Source organism: Felis catus, chromosome F1, assembly GCF_018350175.1.
Source record: "Felis catus isolate Fca126 chromosome F1, F.catus_Fca126_mat1.0, whole genome shotgun sequence".
Lineage (NCBI taxonomy): Eukaryota > Metazoa > Chordata > Mammalia > Carnivora > Felidae > Felis > Felis catus.
The window spans coordinates 37,551,004-37,568,122 of NC_058384.1; the positions used below are offsets into that span (position 1 = coordinate 37,551,004).

At 36.0% G+C, this 17,119-nt stretch overlaps 1 protein-coding gene across 5 annotated transcripts in view; it reads left to right on the plus strand.

Moving 5' to 3' along the window:
* PTPRC (protein tyrosine phosphatase receptor type C) overlaps positions 1 to 17,119 on the plus strand; it is a 130,708-nt gene that overhangs the window by 92,266 nt on the left and 21,323 nt on the right. For all 5 annotated transcript variants that reach the window (XM_019821942.2, XM_019821944.2, XM_019821945.2 and 2 more), the window contains 6 exons: positions 2,742 to 2,802; positions 11,119 to 11,227; positions 11,939 to 11,973; positions 14,400 to 14,509; positions 14,958 to 15,048; positions 15,139 to 15,215. In XM_019821942.2, coding sequence (XP_019677501.2) covers positions 2,742 to 2,802; positions 11,119 to 11,227; positions 11,939 to 11,973; positions 14,400 to 14,509; positions 14,958 to 15,048; positions 15,139 to 15,215 — 483 coding nt within the window. The remainder of the gene's footprint in view (positions 1 to 2,741; positions 2,803 to 11,118; positions 11,228 to 11,938; positions 11,974 to 14,399; positions 14,510 to 14,957; positions 15,049 to 15,138; positions 15,216 to 17,119) is intronic.

Sequence of the window (17,119 nt, forward strand, 5' to 3'; positions counted from 1 at the left end):
ATGATTTGTTCTCTGAAAATTTTTTTTAATCCTCTTGACACAGAAGAATCCTCTCAGAGCCATTTTTTTTCAATATTATTGTTTTTTTCAGACATTTTACACTTTGTGGATTTATATTTTTCCCATAATCCATATAAAAGAAATATTTTGTTATTACATATCGTGTACATTATACTTCATCTCCCATTACTGTTCCAGCACCCATTAAGTTCCATTTATTTTCAGTTTCTCAAATGCACCTAGAATTTGCTCTCCATAGGTACTTTACCTTATGTTCTTCTCTCTTTCTAGAATTTTCTTCTCCCATTCATCAATATAAGTTATTCTGGAAAAATATAGGTAAACATCATATTAAAATACAACATTCAGGGGCGCCTGGGTGGCTCAGTCGGTTAAGCGTCCGACTTCAGCTCAGGTCACGATCTCGCGGTCCGTGAGTTCGAGCCCCGCGTCGGGCTCTGGGCTGACGGCTCAGAGCCTGGAGCCTGCTTCTGATTCTGTGTCTCCCTCTCTCTCTGCCCGTTCCCCGTTCATGCTCTGTCTCTCTCTGTCTCAAAAATAAATAAACGTTAAAAAAAATTAAAAAAATACAACATTCAAATTCAAAGTAGTAGATTATTACTTAGTTATTCATTCTTTTCCCCAGCCTTCAAAAGATTGTCTCTTGTTTTCTTCATTGCATGTACCATAATTCATTTTCATGTTTCTTTCTGTCTCCACTACAACAGTTATGCCATCACGAGGGATCAATCATTTTAGCTTTATTCATCATTGTGATCTCTGGTTAACAGATTCATAAAGTAATTTTTATCATTGCTCCATTTATTACTTTTCTTTTTGTAGATTTATTTTTATGTTCTTCTGCTAATTTGGGATTGAAAGCATTTTTGGTCCATTTCTTTATTTTTTTATTATTTAAAAAAAACAACAAAAAAAGAAAAAATTAAACTATGAATTGTCCTTTGGTAAAATTTTGACTGTATCCTATGCCTGTGTTATTATTAATTTTTCTTTTTTTATTTATTAAATTTTTTTTTACATTTATTTATTTTTGAGAGACGGAGTGAGACAAAGTGAGAGTGGGGGAGAGGCAGAGAGAGAGGGAGACAGAGAATCTGAAGCAGGCTCCAGACTCTGAGCTGTCAGCACAGAGCTTGACGCGGGGCTTGAACCCACAAACTGTGAGATCATGACCTGAGCCAAAGTCGGATGCTTAACCGACTGAGCCACCCAGGAGCCCCTATTATTATTAATTTTTCAATGACTGACATAAAATTTAACAAGTGGATTTTTAGAGTAGAATGTTCTGATTATATTTCCCAAGAATTTATATTGCAGTTGGAAAGAATTTCTAATTTATTTGTTTTTTTTTAATTGTTTTTTTCAACGTTTATTTATTTTTGGGACAGAGAGAGACAGAGCATGAACGGGGGAGGGGCAGAGAGAGAGGGAGACACAGAATCGGAAACAGGCTCCAGGCTCTGAGCCGTCAGCCCAGAGCCCGACGCGGGGCTCAAACTCACGGACCGCGAGATCGTGACCTGGCCGAAGTCGGACGCTTAACCGACTGCGCCACCCAGGCGCCCCTAATTTATCTGTTTTTTAAAGAGATAGTGTTTCTAGTTTTTAAAAGATAATTAGCTTTTATAATTTCTACTATTTTTAAACGTTTATTTATTTTTGAGAGTGAGAAAGAGAATGTGTGCAAGCAGGGGAGGGACAGAGAGAGGAGGACAGAGGATGCTAAGCTCTCAAAAGAGAGCCTGATGCGGGCTCAAACTCACAAACCACGAGATCATGACCTGAGCCAAAGTCAGACGCTTAACCAACTGAACCACCCAGAAGTCCTACAATTTCTATTTTTTGGAATTAATAGAGTATTTTTTACAGTTAAATGTATAATGAATATTTACAAATATTCTGTGAGTACTGAGGAAATTACATATCTTCCAATAGATATATATTGTAAATATATATTGTCCAAATGTATCATGTTTATCTTTTAATGATATTATTCAGATTTGTTTTTACCTATTTTTTTTTTTTTTTTTTTTTTTTTTTTTTTTTTTTTTTGCCAAAGCCTCTTACTGCTCTCTTATTCTTTTCAGTTTCCCTTGTATAACTAAATTGTTATGGCTTTATTTGTATTCAATATTATGAGACACGGGGAGTTTTGCTAGTTAGGTTAATACTGTAGATTTTACCCTGTATCACTTGGGGGTATCAATCCTTATAACTTTAACCCTTGTGAACTAAATATCAATTTATTGTAAACACTGTGATTGTCATATTGTTTCTATTTGCTTTTACCAATTGTATGTTCATTTTGTGTGTAACTTTTATAAACAGTACATGGTAGTTTCCCTTTTAAATAAAATGTATAGATATTAACCTATCAATAGGGAATTTTAACTTTAAGCTTTGAAGAATTTGATGTGTTGGAGTTTATTCCTTCAGTTTCACTTACTCTTGCCGATTATACTATTATTATTGTTGTTGTTGTTGTTGTTGCCAAATAAGCTAAGATTTCTTTATGTCTTTTTCACTGTTAAATATTTTCTTTGAAAAACTATTTGATAATAAGACATTGACATAATCTTGAGGTTTCTATTTTTAAATTAACGTTAACTTGTATATTTTAAATTAAAATAGACACCATTGTATGAGAAATAATGTATGTGTTGCATTATGATAGATAAATTCACATTAGAAAACTATTTTGTTTTATTACTGGAATTCAGGTCTATTACAACAACGGACACCATAATGGAACTCCAGAATCCGTTTTTCATTCAACATCTTGTAAGTCATTTTGTGGCTCTTTATTATATTATATTAAAATATATATTAACATTGCAAACCTTTTTATTTTACATTCGTGCTTATATTTAATTATTAAATGTTTATATATTTCCTATCAAGGTAATATTTTATGTTGTCTGAAAAAAAACATGTGTAGGTGAATAAAACAATATTGTTTTATTTTTAATTTTTTATTTGAATGTAGCTGACACAAATACTACATTAGTTTCAGCTGTACAATGGAGTGATTTGACTTCTCTTCATTTATCCTATGCTCACCACAAGTGTTCCTACCATCTGTGACCATATAACACTATTACAATATTGTTGGCTATATTCTTTCTGCTGTGCCTTTTATTCCTGTGACTTACTCATCCCATAACTGGCAGCTTGTATCTCCCACTCCTCTTCACCCATTTTGCCCCCCCCCCCCCGCCCCACCTCTCTTCTCGCTGGCGACCATTAATCGGTCCCCTGTAAAATACAGTATTTTAAATTCAATTAAAAGATTCCATTATTAAAGGAGGTAGATTTCATAAAACAATTTGTAAGAGGATATATCTGTATAGACTTAAATTATGAGTATGTTTATGACATTTTTCATGACTGTTAACAAAACATGTTTGTTTTGTGTACCGTTTTGGAGACTTACCTATTTTGTCTTATTCTGACCCTCAAAGTTGAGCTTGGTAGAGGCAGGCATTAGATACAAATCTGTCCTGATTTACCTAATTACAGCTAAGATAAAAATCGCTTAATAACAACATGGCTATTTAATTTTTTATCATTGCTATTTTAAATATTTTGATCAAAATAAAGTTGCAGATAGAAAAAAATCACTTAAACTTAAATGTTGTTATAACAATGACAATAACAGCTGTGTGTCACAACTCCCCACTCATTGTCCTGCTCACCAAGACAGCCACTTTTCACCATTTCTGTTTTCAGTTCTTCTTATGGTTATCTCTATAGGGGTAAAGAGTATTAGCTGCTCCTCTTTCTAGAGTTAGTAACATTGCCCATGAATTTCATCCTACAGAGGGAGAAGGCAGTACACTGTTTTAAGTTTCTCAGCTTGTTCACCATCTGTATGTTTGTAAATTAAATTAAATGATGTAAATTTCTGTGTTGTGTTACCAACTGTAGACAGTTTCTTTTACTTTTTTTAATGTTTATTTATTTTTGAGAGAGAGAGAGAGAGAGAGAGAGAGAGCGGGGAGGGGCAGAGAGATAGAGAGATGCAGAATCTGAAGCAGGCTCCAGGCTTGAGCTATCAGTACAGAGCCCAATGCAGGGCTTGAACCCGTGAACCGTGAAATCATGACCGGAGCTGAAGTCAAGCGCTTAACTGACGGAGCCACCCAGGCGCCCCAACTCTAGAGTTTCTGATGCCATCATTGCAATGTCTCAGTCTTACTCTCTTACACACACATGCATGTGTGCAAGCACTAATGCCTTATTTCCCAAAGTCTCTGAAAAGGGAAAGATATAAAAGTTCATGTTCCAAACTGTTGTCCCAGGTCCCATGTAAAGTTTCCATTCTTCCTGCTCTGATTTATTAAATAAAAGCTTCTAATACTAAATGCCCACCAAATTCAACCAGATAGCTTTGATTTTATTTACATATAAATACTTTTCTTTTATAATTCCTTACAATAAAAACAACTCCATTGAATTGTTTTTTTTCTGCCTATGCAGATAACTTCTAGCTGCAGCACCTACTCTTGGGAGTCATAGACTCAACTGGACGTTTCACACTCACTCACATTTTACTAGGCCAGATGTGATACCGTTTCACTCAAGGAGACACAGAACAGAAAACACAGTGCGCCAGCAAGGGGGGGTAGCGATAGTGGTCACAGTGCCCATGGCAACCCTGGAACTGTTCTTTGACCCTCCCAGAGGCAAGTGAGATGTGAGAGAATTGGGTCACATGTGTGGGTGTGCTAGCTGCCCTTGCTTAGAAGCCCCCTGTTAAGAAAGGAATCGGTATCTCTTAGAATAGTTCCTTGGGAGTAGCTTCCAGACATGCCACAGGGATTGTGCCCAAAAATGAGATGTGCCCTGGGTTACTCCACTCAGGGAGACCGAAAACTGGGGCTTGCACCAGGACAGTGTGGTTCACACATAAATCTTCCTGTCCAGGTACAGTTGAGCAACCAGGGATCATTTTCGTCATTGGCAACATTGCCTAGAAAGGCAGCTAACATTCCGCTTTTATCAGATTTCCATGTCCGTGGAGCTAGAGTGTTATCCCACGGTCCCTTCCTCACCAAGCAGAAAAAGTTTTATTGACTCTTCACTCACAATGGCATTTTTGTAATAGATAAATGACAGAATGAGGTTTTAATAGTAATGTCTTCACCAGGAGAAGTCTTGGGTTGTGACTTGCCAAGAATGCACCTCCTAGAAAAGTTTTGCTGAGCTTCCCTGGCATAAGACTTCATTAGCCACACGTTGACAATGTTCCCGAAAGAGCTCCTGGGGCCCTTTCTTCCTGTACTGATTTGGACTACCTAGGTGTACAGCTTAGCTACTGTGGTAAAATTTTCCTTCATTAGTTTCCTGTTTCAGAATTGCTACATCTGAATCTCGTTTGTTAAAAAAAAAATTACTGGTATATATTCTCTAGTGTAAGAAGAAAATATTCTAATTCTGGCACACATAAAAATGCAATGTTTGAATTCTACTCTAGCACTTGATCCATAGGTTGACCTGGCATAGAATTCTGAGTTTAAAAACCTAGTATTGAAAAAGTATTTCTGTTTCGTTCTCCTGCATCCAGTATTACTTTCTAATGCCATCCTGTTTCTTGTTCTTTTTCTGTATTCTCATATCTTTTTTCTCTTTGGGACTTTTAGGCTTTTGTCTTTATCCTTTGTCTTGCACGAGTCTTTTCTTGTATACTATTGGCTTTTGTGACCTGGAAACATATCTCTGAGACATTTTTTTTCATTCCACTTTTTTTTTTTCCTGTAGCCCTTCTGGAGCTCCTGTTAGTCCCATTTGGGAACTCCTAAATCAAATTATTATTTTGGAATCCCCCCTTATTGTTGAGGATTTCTTTGACAGTTAGGTTCTTATCAGCAGTTTGATCAAAGTTACAGGGAGACCATAGAAAAGGTTGATTAGAAGTTCTATGGCCCTAATCAAAAAGAATGAAATCTTGCATTTTGCAACGACGTGGATGGACCTGGAGGGTATTATGCTAAGTGAAATTGGTCAGTCAGAGAAACACAAAAATCATATGGCTTCATTCATGTGAGGACTTTAAGAGACAAAACAGATGAACATAAGGGAAGGGAAACAAAAATCATATAAAAACAGGGAGAGGGACAAAAACAGAAGAGACTCTTAAGTATGGAGAACAAACACTGGAGAGGTTGTGGGAGGGGGGATGGGCTAAATGGGTAAGGTTCATTAAGGAATCTACCCCTGAAATCATTGTTGCACTATATGCTAACTAACTTGAATGTAAATTTTAAAAATAAATAATAAATTATTAAAAAAAAAAAGTTCTGTAGCCCTTACAGGGCTGAGGAGATTGTTGACTGAGGAGATTCCTTGTAATATTTATGATTTGTTTTCTCTAGTGCCATTTATTATCTCTGGAAATTAATCAATGTAATACTTCTTATAGTAGTGTTACAGTGTAGGGGAATGGTTCTTCCCATAGTAGGGCAGAGGGACAGGTGTTCAACCATTTCATAGGCAGACATTGACTTTGCCCTCCTAATCTCAGTCCTGGACCACATTCCTGCTCTGTTCTGAGCCTGATTTTACCTTGAGTCTCTTAACCTTTTCCTTTCAATTTTCTCAGAGAATAAACTTCTGTCTCCTCCCTGGAGTGTCTTTTCAAAGGGAGTTTGGTTTCTCTGTAAATAGACATTCAACTGTACCATTTTTGGTCCTATGATTCATTTCCACTGTCTATGTGCCTCCAAATTTGAGACTTAGGCATTCTGGGTAACTGGTATGGATCTTATGCAGAGTGCTATTTTGGTGCTGGCTTTCTCTCCTTTGTTTTCTACCTTCCAAAACTTGCTGAAATCTCTCTAACTCTAATTTCCCTTCTCCCATTCTTTCTGGCATTATGGATCTATGCCACTGTCAGGTCTTTAATATTAGCAGAATTCCTGGAAAGAAGGGAGAGAGACATGTTCTTAGGTCATGATATATATCTGAAGTCTTGGTTGTTTTATCATTAATAAGTTTATCAAGGCAAGTCTGAAGCTACTTAATGTTTCTGTAGAATGGACCCTAATTAATTGCTGTGGAATGAAACGCTTACTCATAGTCATTTGGGGCAGTTTCTTGCAAAATCTCAGTTCAAGGTGTCCTATTTTTCTAGTAACATGCTTTCATTTTAGTAATTTCCTTGAGGTGGATGAGTTTAGATGATTGTTCCTCTGATGAGGTTTTTATCCACAAATTCTGGAAACAATCATGTCGATCAATATATATACCAGTAATCACAGGTTTATTGATAATTTTAGTGAAACGAATTTGAGAAAAACACGTTGGCTCATTTTGGGAGTCTATTGCAATAAGAACTTCTCTAAAATATTCAATACAACCCATGTATCCTCACAAGATCCTTTTAAATAAAATAAAATCATTTCCATTTTATAGATGAGGAAATTTTAACTTAGATAATTCAATCAATTTATGTTTTGTTTCCAGTCAAAGAAGTGGTGGAGCCAGAATTCAAACTCAGGTCCAACATCTGCCAGTCTCTATTTGAAATTAATTTATTCTTACTATTAAGAATTTCCAGTTATAGACATTTTGAACATGAGACACACGGTCTCTGGCAGCTAACTGTTTAGCTGGGTCATTTCCATCTTTCAGGTTATAGAAAGTCTCATGCTCAAGGCCACTCCTGAATGTGTAGAAAATAGGTTCCCCTTACTTTCTTTCCACCTACTCACTCTTTCATAAATCTCGGGAAAATACATTATTATTTTATTTGTTGGCTTACCTGTTTAGCACTTTTTCCCCCCAAAAGAATGAAAATTTCTTTAGAACTGGTAACTTCTCATGCCTTATATTCTGCTGTATCCTTAAAGACTATCCCAGTGTAGCACTTCTCAGTAAGTATGGGGTGAAGGAGGGGTACCAATGAATTAATGTAACGACAGATGCTTTAACAGATAAACCTCCAAATCCCAGTGACTTAACAGAATTGAAATTTATTTCTTACCCTACACCAATTGGTAGGCGTTTGTGTGCATGTAGGTGGTGGGGTTCTGTTCTACATATTCATTCAAAACTCTAGGCTGACATAGGGTTTCCATTTTTCATATATAGCTTCTAATTTTGCTATGGCTGCCAACATCCATCCGGCAACCCGGAGAAGAGAGTGTGTAACATCTCTCCAGAGTGTTTAAGCACCAGGCCTGGAACTAACATTTCTCACTTCTACCTTTATCTCAGTCACATGGCAACACTGAACAGCAAGTAAAGCTGATTCAGAAGGAAAAGAAAACAGGTGGATTCAGCATTAGCCAATCTCTGCCACAAGAAAGAAAGGAGGACTATTAAATACCCAGCATACCCAGTCTTCTCAGTCGTACCAAACTGCTTCAAATGTATTATTCCTGTATTGTTTTAAAAACATGATTTAAGGGGCACCCGGGTGGCTCAGTCGGTTGAGTGTCTGGCTTCGGCTCAGGTCATGATCTCACAGTTTGAGTTCAAGCCCCCCGTCGATCTCTGTGTTGACAGCTCAGAGCCTGGAGCCTGCTTCAGATTCTGTGTCTCCCTCTCTCTCTCTGCCCTCCCATGCTCGTGCTCTTTCTCTGTCTCTCAAAAATAAATAAACGTTAAAAAGTTAAAAAAAAACATGATTTAGGATGACTGAATTTCAATTTCCTCATCTAAAATAGTAAGAACATCATTTTCTTTCCTATCTCCATTAGCCAGAGCAAACCATAGTAGCAATATATAACACTGGTGCACCACTCCACATCCCTTTGGTGTCCTCCAATCCCTCCATATACAATGTAAACTCATAATCAATCATTATGATCACCCTTGAAATTATTCTTGAATCCCTTGATCCCATCAATCACCCAATTCCCACATCCAACAGCTTTCTTTTCTCTCTCCTGCATCGTTATTTCCCTTCTGTGCTAGATAAGTCTAATCGGTATGCAATTGCTGAAAACAAACAGCAACCACAATATTTCTTTTGACACTATTTCCTCTTCAGCCAACCCTTTATTTCATCTCCACAGCCCCCCACCTCCCAACAGTAAAGCTTCTATGAAAGAGATTTGTATTTTGACTGTCTCTGGTTCTTTTCCTATTTTTCTCTTGGGCCTGCCTATTCCACTGAACTGCTCTTGTCAAATCCAACAATGCCTTCTCTGATAGTACATCAAAAGGTCAATTCTCAGTCCTCATTGAATTTGACTTATCAACACCATTCGTCATAGTTGATTACCCCCTCCTCCTTGAAAGACTTCCTTTTAAATTGGCTTCCTGGACACGCTCTTGATTTTCTTCTATTTCACTTGTTAGTCTCCTTTCCTGGTTCTATCTTTCCTCTCCAAACTTTTAATATTAGAGTGTCCGAGGACTTAGTCTTGGGATTTCTTTCCTTTCTATCTAATTTTAATTTCCTGGTGAATTATTCAATCTTCTACCTTTAAATAACAGCTCCATGATGAAAACTTTCAAATTTATGTCCAGTCCCAGACCCTTTCTTGCAAGATTTATGGTACAAGAGTTCCACATTTGCATGTTCAGGCTTCCTATTTGGCATCTCCACTTGGGTGTCTAATTATTTTTCAAATTCACAAATCCAAAAGTGAGCTCCTGCTCTCCACTGCACCCACAGTCTTCCCGATGTCCATTAATTATAACTTCATGTAACTATTTCTACTCACTCTAGAGCCACCAACCTGGTATGAACCACTGTCATATTTTGCCTGGATTATGGCATTCTCAACGAGTAGTCCTAAAAACCTGTAAAATGTGTAGTCAGAGTATATCACTTCTCTGCTCAAAATCCTGCAGGTGCTGCCTGTGTAACAAAAAAGCTAATGTATCATTAGAATGGCTTCCAGGCCCTACAAATCTGGCCCTTGCCTCTCCCCTCTCTGCGTCATACTCCAGCCACATTGGCATTCTGGCTATTCCTTGGACATGCCAGCCATGCTCCTACCTGTGGGTTCTTGCCCTACCCTTCCTTTGCCTCAAACAGGCAGCCTCCAGATATCTGCTTAGCTAACTCTTTCACCTGCTCACAGTCTTTATCATCTTCTAACCTACGTTACCATCTGCTTATTTATTATGTGCACTGTTAAGTGTCTGTCGTGTCAGTAGGTCATTTCCATGAGGACACGGATCCTTGTTTTGTTCTCCGAGATATCTTATGTAACTAAATCAGTGTTTGGCATACAGTAGGACTCAAAACTTTTTTTTTTTCCGAATAGTGAGTAATTAGTCCTTGTATGTCCAAGACACCGTGCCAAGTGTGTATTGTAAATCAATTCATTTAACCTCATTTTTGGAATTAGGGAATGGAGTCACAAACATAATGAAGATTCTAGCCAAGGCCCCACCTAGGAAGTGGTACAGCTAGGGTTGGAACCGAAGCAGTCTAGCTCCCAAGTGAGGCCCTGGTTTCACTGCATTCCTCTCTGCCCTTTCATTGTATATGAAAAGTAGGAGATACTCCCCCAGGGCAAAGGATGTTTCCAGTACACTGTCTTTTCTCTGTCCTTCTCCAGAAGAGGGTATGATTTCCCATTAAACCCTGGTGAACATTTACATCAGGATAAGTAATCCTAACGGTAGAACGAAACAATTTTGTCCCTCGGTTAATTGATTTTATACCTCAATGGTAAGAAAGTTTATCTGTGTGGGACAGAAGCCTTTGTGATCTTTGTGGGAGGCTATCTACTTATGCACATAAAGTTACACCAAATGAGTTTCTCTCTGAGATCTATAATAACTAGACTCCCTCTCTAATCCCTTCCAAATGGAGTGACTGAAAGAAAGAGAATTAAGTCTAAATGATAGTATCGCATAAAAGAATAGTATTTTGTGGAAGGAGAGTTTCTCTTCTGTATTCTAATTGCTTTCTTCAAATATAAGATGTTTTTATTTGTTTTGAATAATATGGGCAAAATACACAATATCAGGAATTTATTGTGTTCGGTCTCATTCTAAAAAATTTATTTGTTTGCAAGCCTCAAAAGACATGGACATAATAAAAATGAAAGTATGTCAAAGGTGATTATTCAAAGAACCCAGCAATGTATTTGACATAATAATCTCCTTTCATGTGTTATGTTTCATTTCTAGATAATTCTAAAGCATTGATTGCATTTCTGGTATTTCTGATCATTGTGACATTCTTAGCCCTGCTTTTCGTTCTCTACAAAATCTATGACCTGCGCAACAGAAGGTCCAGGTAAGAGTTGATTTCAAAATGAAAAATAGTAGTAATAATGATGAAAACATCTATCTATGAGGCAAGTTTAGAACCAGTTACATATAGAATGAGAAGTAGCATTAAGTCCAGTTCATCAATGAACTTTTGATCAAAAACTTCACAACATCTTGTTGGTTTGTAGTAAAGAGTAACATTTTCTACAGTAATACTGTTATAGATTTTTTTTTAATAATAACAAAGGAAGAGAATAGGCATTTATTCTTTTAGTTAAAAGTGGGTCAAAGGGATGTAGAAATGATAGAGGCAAAAAGAAAAGAAAGAAGTATCTAGGGAAGTATATGTATTTCTTTTGGCCAAGAACAACCATATTTTATGAAAAACAAGAATTTTAAAATAAAATAATTTAGTCACTTACCTGAGTTTAGCAGACAACCCTTGGTTGGTTTCTTCCTTCCTTCCTTTTTCTTTCTTTCCTTCCATTCTCCTCCATCTCCTCTTCTCCCCTTCATTCTTTCCTATTTCCCCTGCTAAGCTCCTTCCTTCCTCATCCCCTTCCCCCCCCCTTCCCTTCCTTCTCCTGTCTCCCCTTCTCTTGTCCTTTCTTCTTTCTTTATCCTTCCTGCTTCCATTCCCTCCTTCCTTCAACACATTCATTAAATATAAATCGAATCCCAATTGAATTCTATGTTTCTTAAAAAATATAGACACTTACGTTTCTTATTTTCACAGTAATATAGATGAACAGCAGGAACTTGTTGAAAGGGGTAAGTACACCAATTTTTTACTGATAAATATCCTCCTCATATTTGAATCTATTCGTTTTAAATAAGAATTCAACATTTTTTATCTAACCTAAACTTCCTCTGTTGATACAATGAAGAAACTTAGATTCACTTATCTATTTATTCAATTAGTAAGTACTATGAATTTCCAAGTATATGGCAAGTATTGTGCCAGAGCTGAATATATGGTAGTGATAGGCCACAGACCCTGCTCTTAAAGGGTTGAAAATCTAATAGAGGAAGACAGAAGTATCAGCAAATATGACAACTTGGTAAATGCCATAGTGGTTGAATGTGTATGCTTCTAGAGAAAGATAGAAGATAGAAGCTTGTGAGTGGGAAAGGCAGGCATCTGAGTCACCTAATATTGTGGGGAGACATTAGACCAACAAATAAGGAAGTACAAGAGTAGATGAAAAGTCACATAGAGATAGAGGTAGTAAGTGTGCTCAAGTCTCTGCAAAAGTTAAAAGGTGGGATGGTGGCTGTTTCCACATAAGGCCCATTTAAGGACATGACAAAAAAATGCAATTTGACTTAAGAGAGGAAAAGAAATTCCATTTTTCCCCTTCTTTTTAACCTGTACATTGTTTCTTTCATTTTTTAAATGTGATTTTGATCCATTAAAGGGGATAGAGGTAAAGATTGAAACTGTTTACAATAAATAAAATGATCTGTCTCCTCATAGTCAAGACAGGAGAAATTTAAGAACTCTTCTGTCTTGTTTTAACTTATCTCTGAAAGCTTTCCCTCTGCAAGAGCAGGTACCAAATCAGTAAACAAAAGCTTTAGTGTTGGTTCTTTGGAACCTCTCATTGACTTTATTTTCCATTGCAAAATCTATCACTACTTGACATGCATTATCTATTTTATTTGTTAACTATCCTCCCGTGACTAGAATGTAAGCTAGGGATGCGAAAGTAAGGAGATTTTTTTCCCCCTCATTTCACTGCTCTATCCCGAGTATCTATGTGAGTATATGGAATTCAACAAATGTCAATGAATGCATAGATGAATGAGATGAAATGTTCTGAGGATTCGTTTTGAAAGCCTGAGGGAAGAATGAAGAGCACAAGAGTAACAAGTACCTGAGCAGAGAAGGGGAGTCAATTTCAAGGTGTCAGGGCAGACTAGGGAGGGTCAAAGAAGCATTTTATCTCAAAGTTCATACTAATTGTCCATTGGCATGTATTAGAACTTACCCAAACCCTCTAAAACCTCAAAGGTGGCCTTGAGTTCAGAACGAATGAATACCAGAGGTTCCCAACAACCCAAAGAAGTGACTGTACATGGCCAATTTGATAGCTGTATTTGGACGGAAATTTCTGCAGACACTAAGACAAATGTGCAACCTTAATGGACATCATCTTGCATCATCTGATAGAGAACATTGACGTGAATAGGAGAAACACATTTTCTACATGAGTGGCAGTTTATATTCGCATAATTTTCTGAAACTTTGCTTTTCAGGAGCCATATACAATTGTAGCTCTTTATGGTTAATATGTATTCTTACTCCTTAGTAAGTTATTAAGCAAGCATACCATATAAAGTGCTTCGTACTCTGGAGGCCTAACACATGAACACAACTTGTTCATAGCCTAGTATAAAGGGATTAGCAAATTAAGCCGAGTCTTGAGTATAAGGATATTAATCATATTCTCTTACTTGTCTGTTTACAAAATTTCATGATAACTTAAACATGGAAATAATGAAAGGAAAAAATAATAACTATGATATAGATAAATAAGTATGGTAATTGTTATATTACGTTATGTGTTCAAACCTTAGCATTTAGTCAATGAAACACTAATAAGAGTGTCAGATTTTTTTTTAACAAGTAAAGTTGCATGCTTTTATTTTATTTTGGAAGACTAATTTGCAGCAGTTTAAAAGACAAATCAGTATGGGGAAAAACTAGAGACAAGGAGAGGACTTGGGAAGATGTAGTTACATGGATGAGGAGGCTTGCCTGCACCTGACCACTGGCAGAGGGATGGACAGTACCCAGTCACCTACTGGATATGGAGAGGGAGGGAGAAATCTGTAACTGTGGAAGTTTCCATCTTAAATTAGTTTGTGAATGGTGATCTTGTTTACTGAGATTTGAAATACTGGAGTAAAGGAAAAATGATTTTTACTTTGGGCATTTTGACTTTGATGTACATGTGGGATAACCCTTTGGAAAATCTGGGAGATTGAAAGGTTAAAATAAAGCCCAGAAGAGGTCTGGAGTACAACATTTAGAAGTCATAGGTGAATCTTTGTATGTGACTGAGACTTTCCAGGTAGTATGTGTGAGAAGGGAAGAAGCAAAGGATTAATCCAAGAGATAAATTTAATGAAATTTGTCTGAACACTTGAAAGATGGACATAACCCTAGTCATGAATCCTTAATATGTTTAAAGATGATGAAAAGCAACTGATGAGTGTGGAGCCAATCCATGCAGATATTTTGTTGGAAACTTATAAGAGGAAGATTGCTGATGAAGGAAGACTGTTTCTGGCTGAATTTCAGGTGTGTGCTCTTCTTGATACGTGATGAGAAATTTACTCAATTATCAGGAAAATTCCATTTTAAATGTATTATATAATGATTTGTCTTTATAATTTATTCTACGTAATCTAGCAACATAGTCAAAGCAGATATTATCAGCAGATATTTATAGACCAGAAGAGATCGTCATAGTCATGAAACTGGCAAATATTTCAAAAAAATTCTTTATTTTATCATTATTAGTTATAAAGTTGTGTCACAACTTTATTCTCAAAGTAGCCCATCATTCATTTTTAGTATTTTTTGCAAAATTCCTAATAATGTTAATTTCAATTACTCCATGCAACTTGTTTATCAGCAAAAAAGAAATACGTTCCAGGATGTCTCATTTGCTCAAAATGGTAAGTGGCAAGGGGGAAATTATTTTTCTTGAATCTGCCATGACCCAAAGGACCATTATGTCTTTCAGAGCATTCCACGGGTATTTAGCAAGTTTTCCATCAAGGATGCTCGAAAAACCTTTAACCAGAACAAAAATCGTTATGTTGACATCCTTCCTTGTAAGTAGTCATTGAGAATTGAATTTCTATTTGTTTAGGCTACTTGGTTATTCATTACTTCACTTATTTATATTTCTTTTCTTTGAACAGATGATTACAACCGTGTGGAACTCTCTGATATAAATGGAGATGCAGGGTCAAATTATATAAATGCCAGCTATATTGACGTGAGTAAAAACGCATAACTGCCACATTATTTTATGTCTTTGTTGTTTTGTCATTGTATCTATACATTCCATTCAGTTCTTTCTTTGTCATGTCAAAAGTTTAGAAATATTATTAGAAATAGTTTGAAGTAAACTCCTCATGTCACTTACATAAACAACAAAATCATTAATATCTACAGGAATAGTTATTTATTATTTGTTATTCATGCTAGGTATATTATAAAATTTTTCTCTACCAAAAGTGATACTAATAATTAAAATACTCTGGTGCCTACTATTGTGCTGGATATTAGACTTAATGTTCTGTATATGTATTTCTCATAAGAGCCCACATTTGCCCTGACCACGTGCACCATACTCACTGTAGAGGTGAAGACTGGGAGACTCTGGTTAATTAGTTATCCTTATCCTCATTCAATCAGTAAAAAGTTGAGTTGGGATTCAAACCCGGGTCTGCCTGACTCCAACCTGTTGTTCTTCAATTACATAGCATTCCATTTCAGCAGAGATATGCTTCATTGACCCAGATCATTTGTTCATCATATTTATCCAAAAATAAATGTTGCATATGGTTAATTTATCCAAAATATTTTAAAATGTTATTTATTATATAATTGCTGAATAAGTAATGCATCACACATTTAAAAAAGAATAAGCAGTGTAAAAACAGGGAGACTGAAAAATAGCTTCTTTCCACCCAATCTACCATTTGTGCAATGCTCCCACCTACTACACAAGGTAACCTCTATATTGTTTCTTATTGATCCAGTCCGAAGGCACTAACATTTGTTATCTTCTCTTTATCCAAAAGTGTTAACATAATATTCACATTTTTCTGTGCCATGCTTTATAAACCTGTAAAGTTATGTGATATGTATATCACATATATACACATATATGTATATATACACATATACACATATATGTATATATATATATATATATAGTAATGATACAATAAAAATATATATGGATATATCCTTATAATAATTACAATACAATACATTACAATAATATCATTACAGGAACGGGGTTTGGCAAATATTTTCTGTAAGAGTCCAGGCAACAAATATTTTGGATTTTCCAGGACATAACATTTTTGTCACAACTACTTAGCTCTGAAGTTTAGTGGCCACAATTCCATACACAATGTGAATGCATTCCAAACTTTTTTTTTTTTTTAACAAAATCAGACATAAGTTGTAGTTTGCTGACCCTGGACATAGAAAATTTCTGTATTTTTTATATTTTATTAGTCATTCATGGTATAGCTGTATTGTGATTTAGTTAATAAGTGCCTATATTAATGGACATTAAATGTGTTTAGAATCTTCTGTTATAAACAATGGTTCAATGAAAAATCTTGACTTACTATTTTACAATGGGTTTTAGTGTATCTAGGATAAAATACTAAAAGAAGAATCTCTAGGCCAAAGAGAATATGCATTTGCAATTTTAAAAGATATTTCCAAATGGTCTTCCACTGGGCCATACCGATTTACATTCCACCAGCAATATATGAAGAATGCCAAAAAAATTTTTTTGACAGTCAAATAGTAGACAAATTGTATACTATGCTATAAGGCAATTCACCAGCTTTTCTTGCAGAAAGATATTGAAACTGAGGTTTGCTTATTTCGATGCACACGAATATATAAATTTTTAGTGGAGTAGTAAAATGGTCAAATTATATTTGTTTGCTTGTTTGTTTGTTTATATATTTATTTATTCACATGGTATCTTAGTTTCCTAGGGCCGACATAGCAAAGTATGACAAACAAGATGGCTTAAAACAACATAAAAGTATTCTCTCAAAGTTCTGGAGACAAGAAATCCAAAATCAAGGTGTCAGCAGAGACATGCTGCCTCTGAAGGGTTTGGGGGAAATTGCTCTTTGCCTCTCC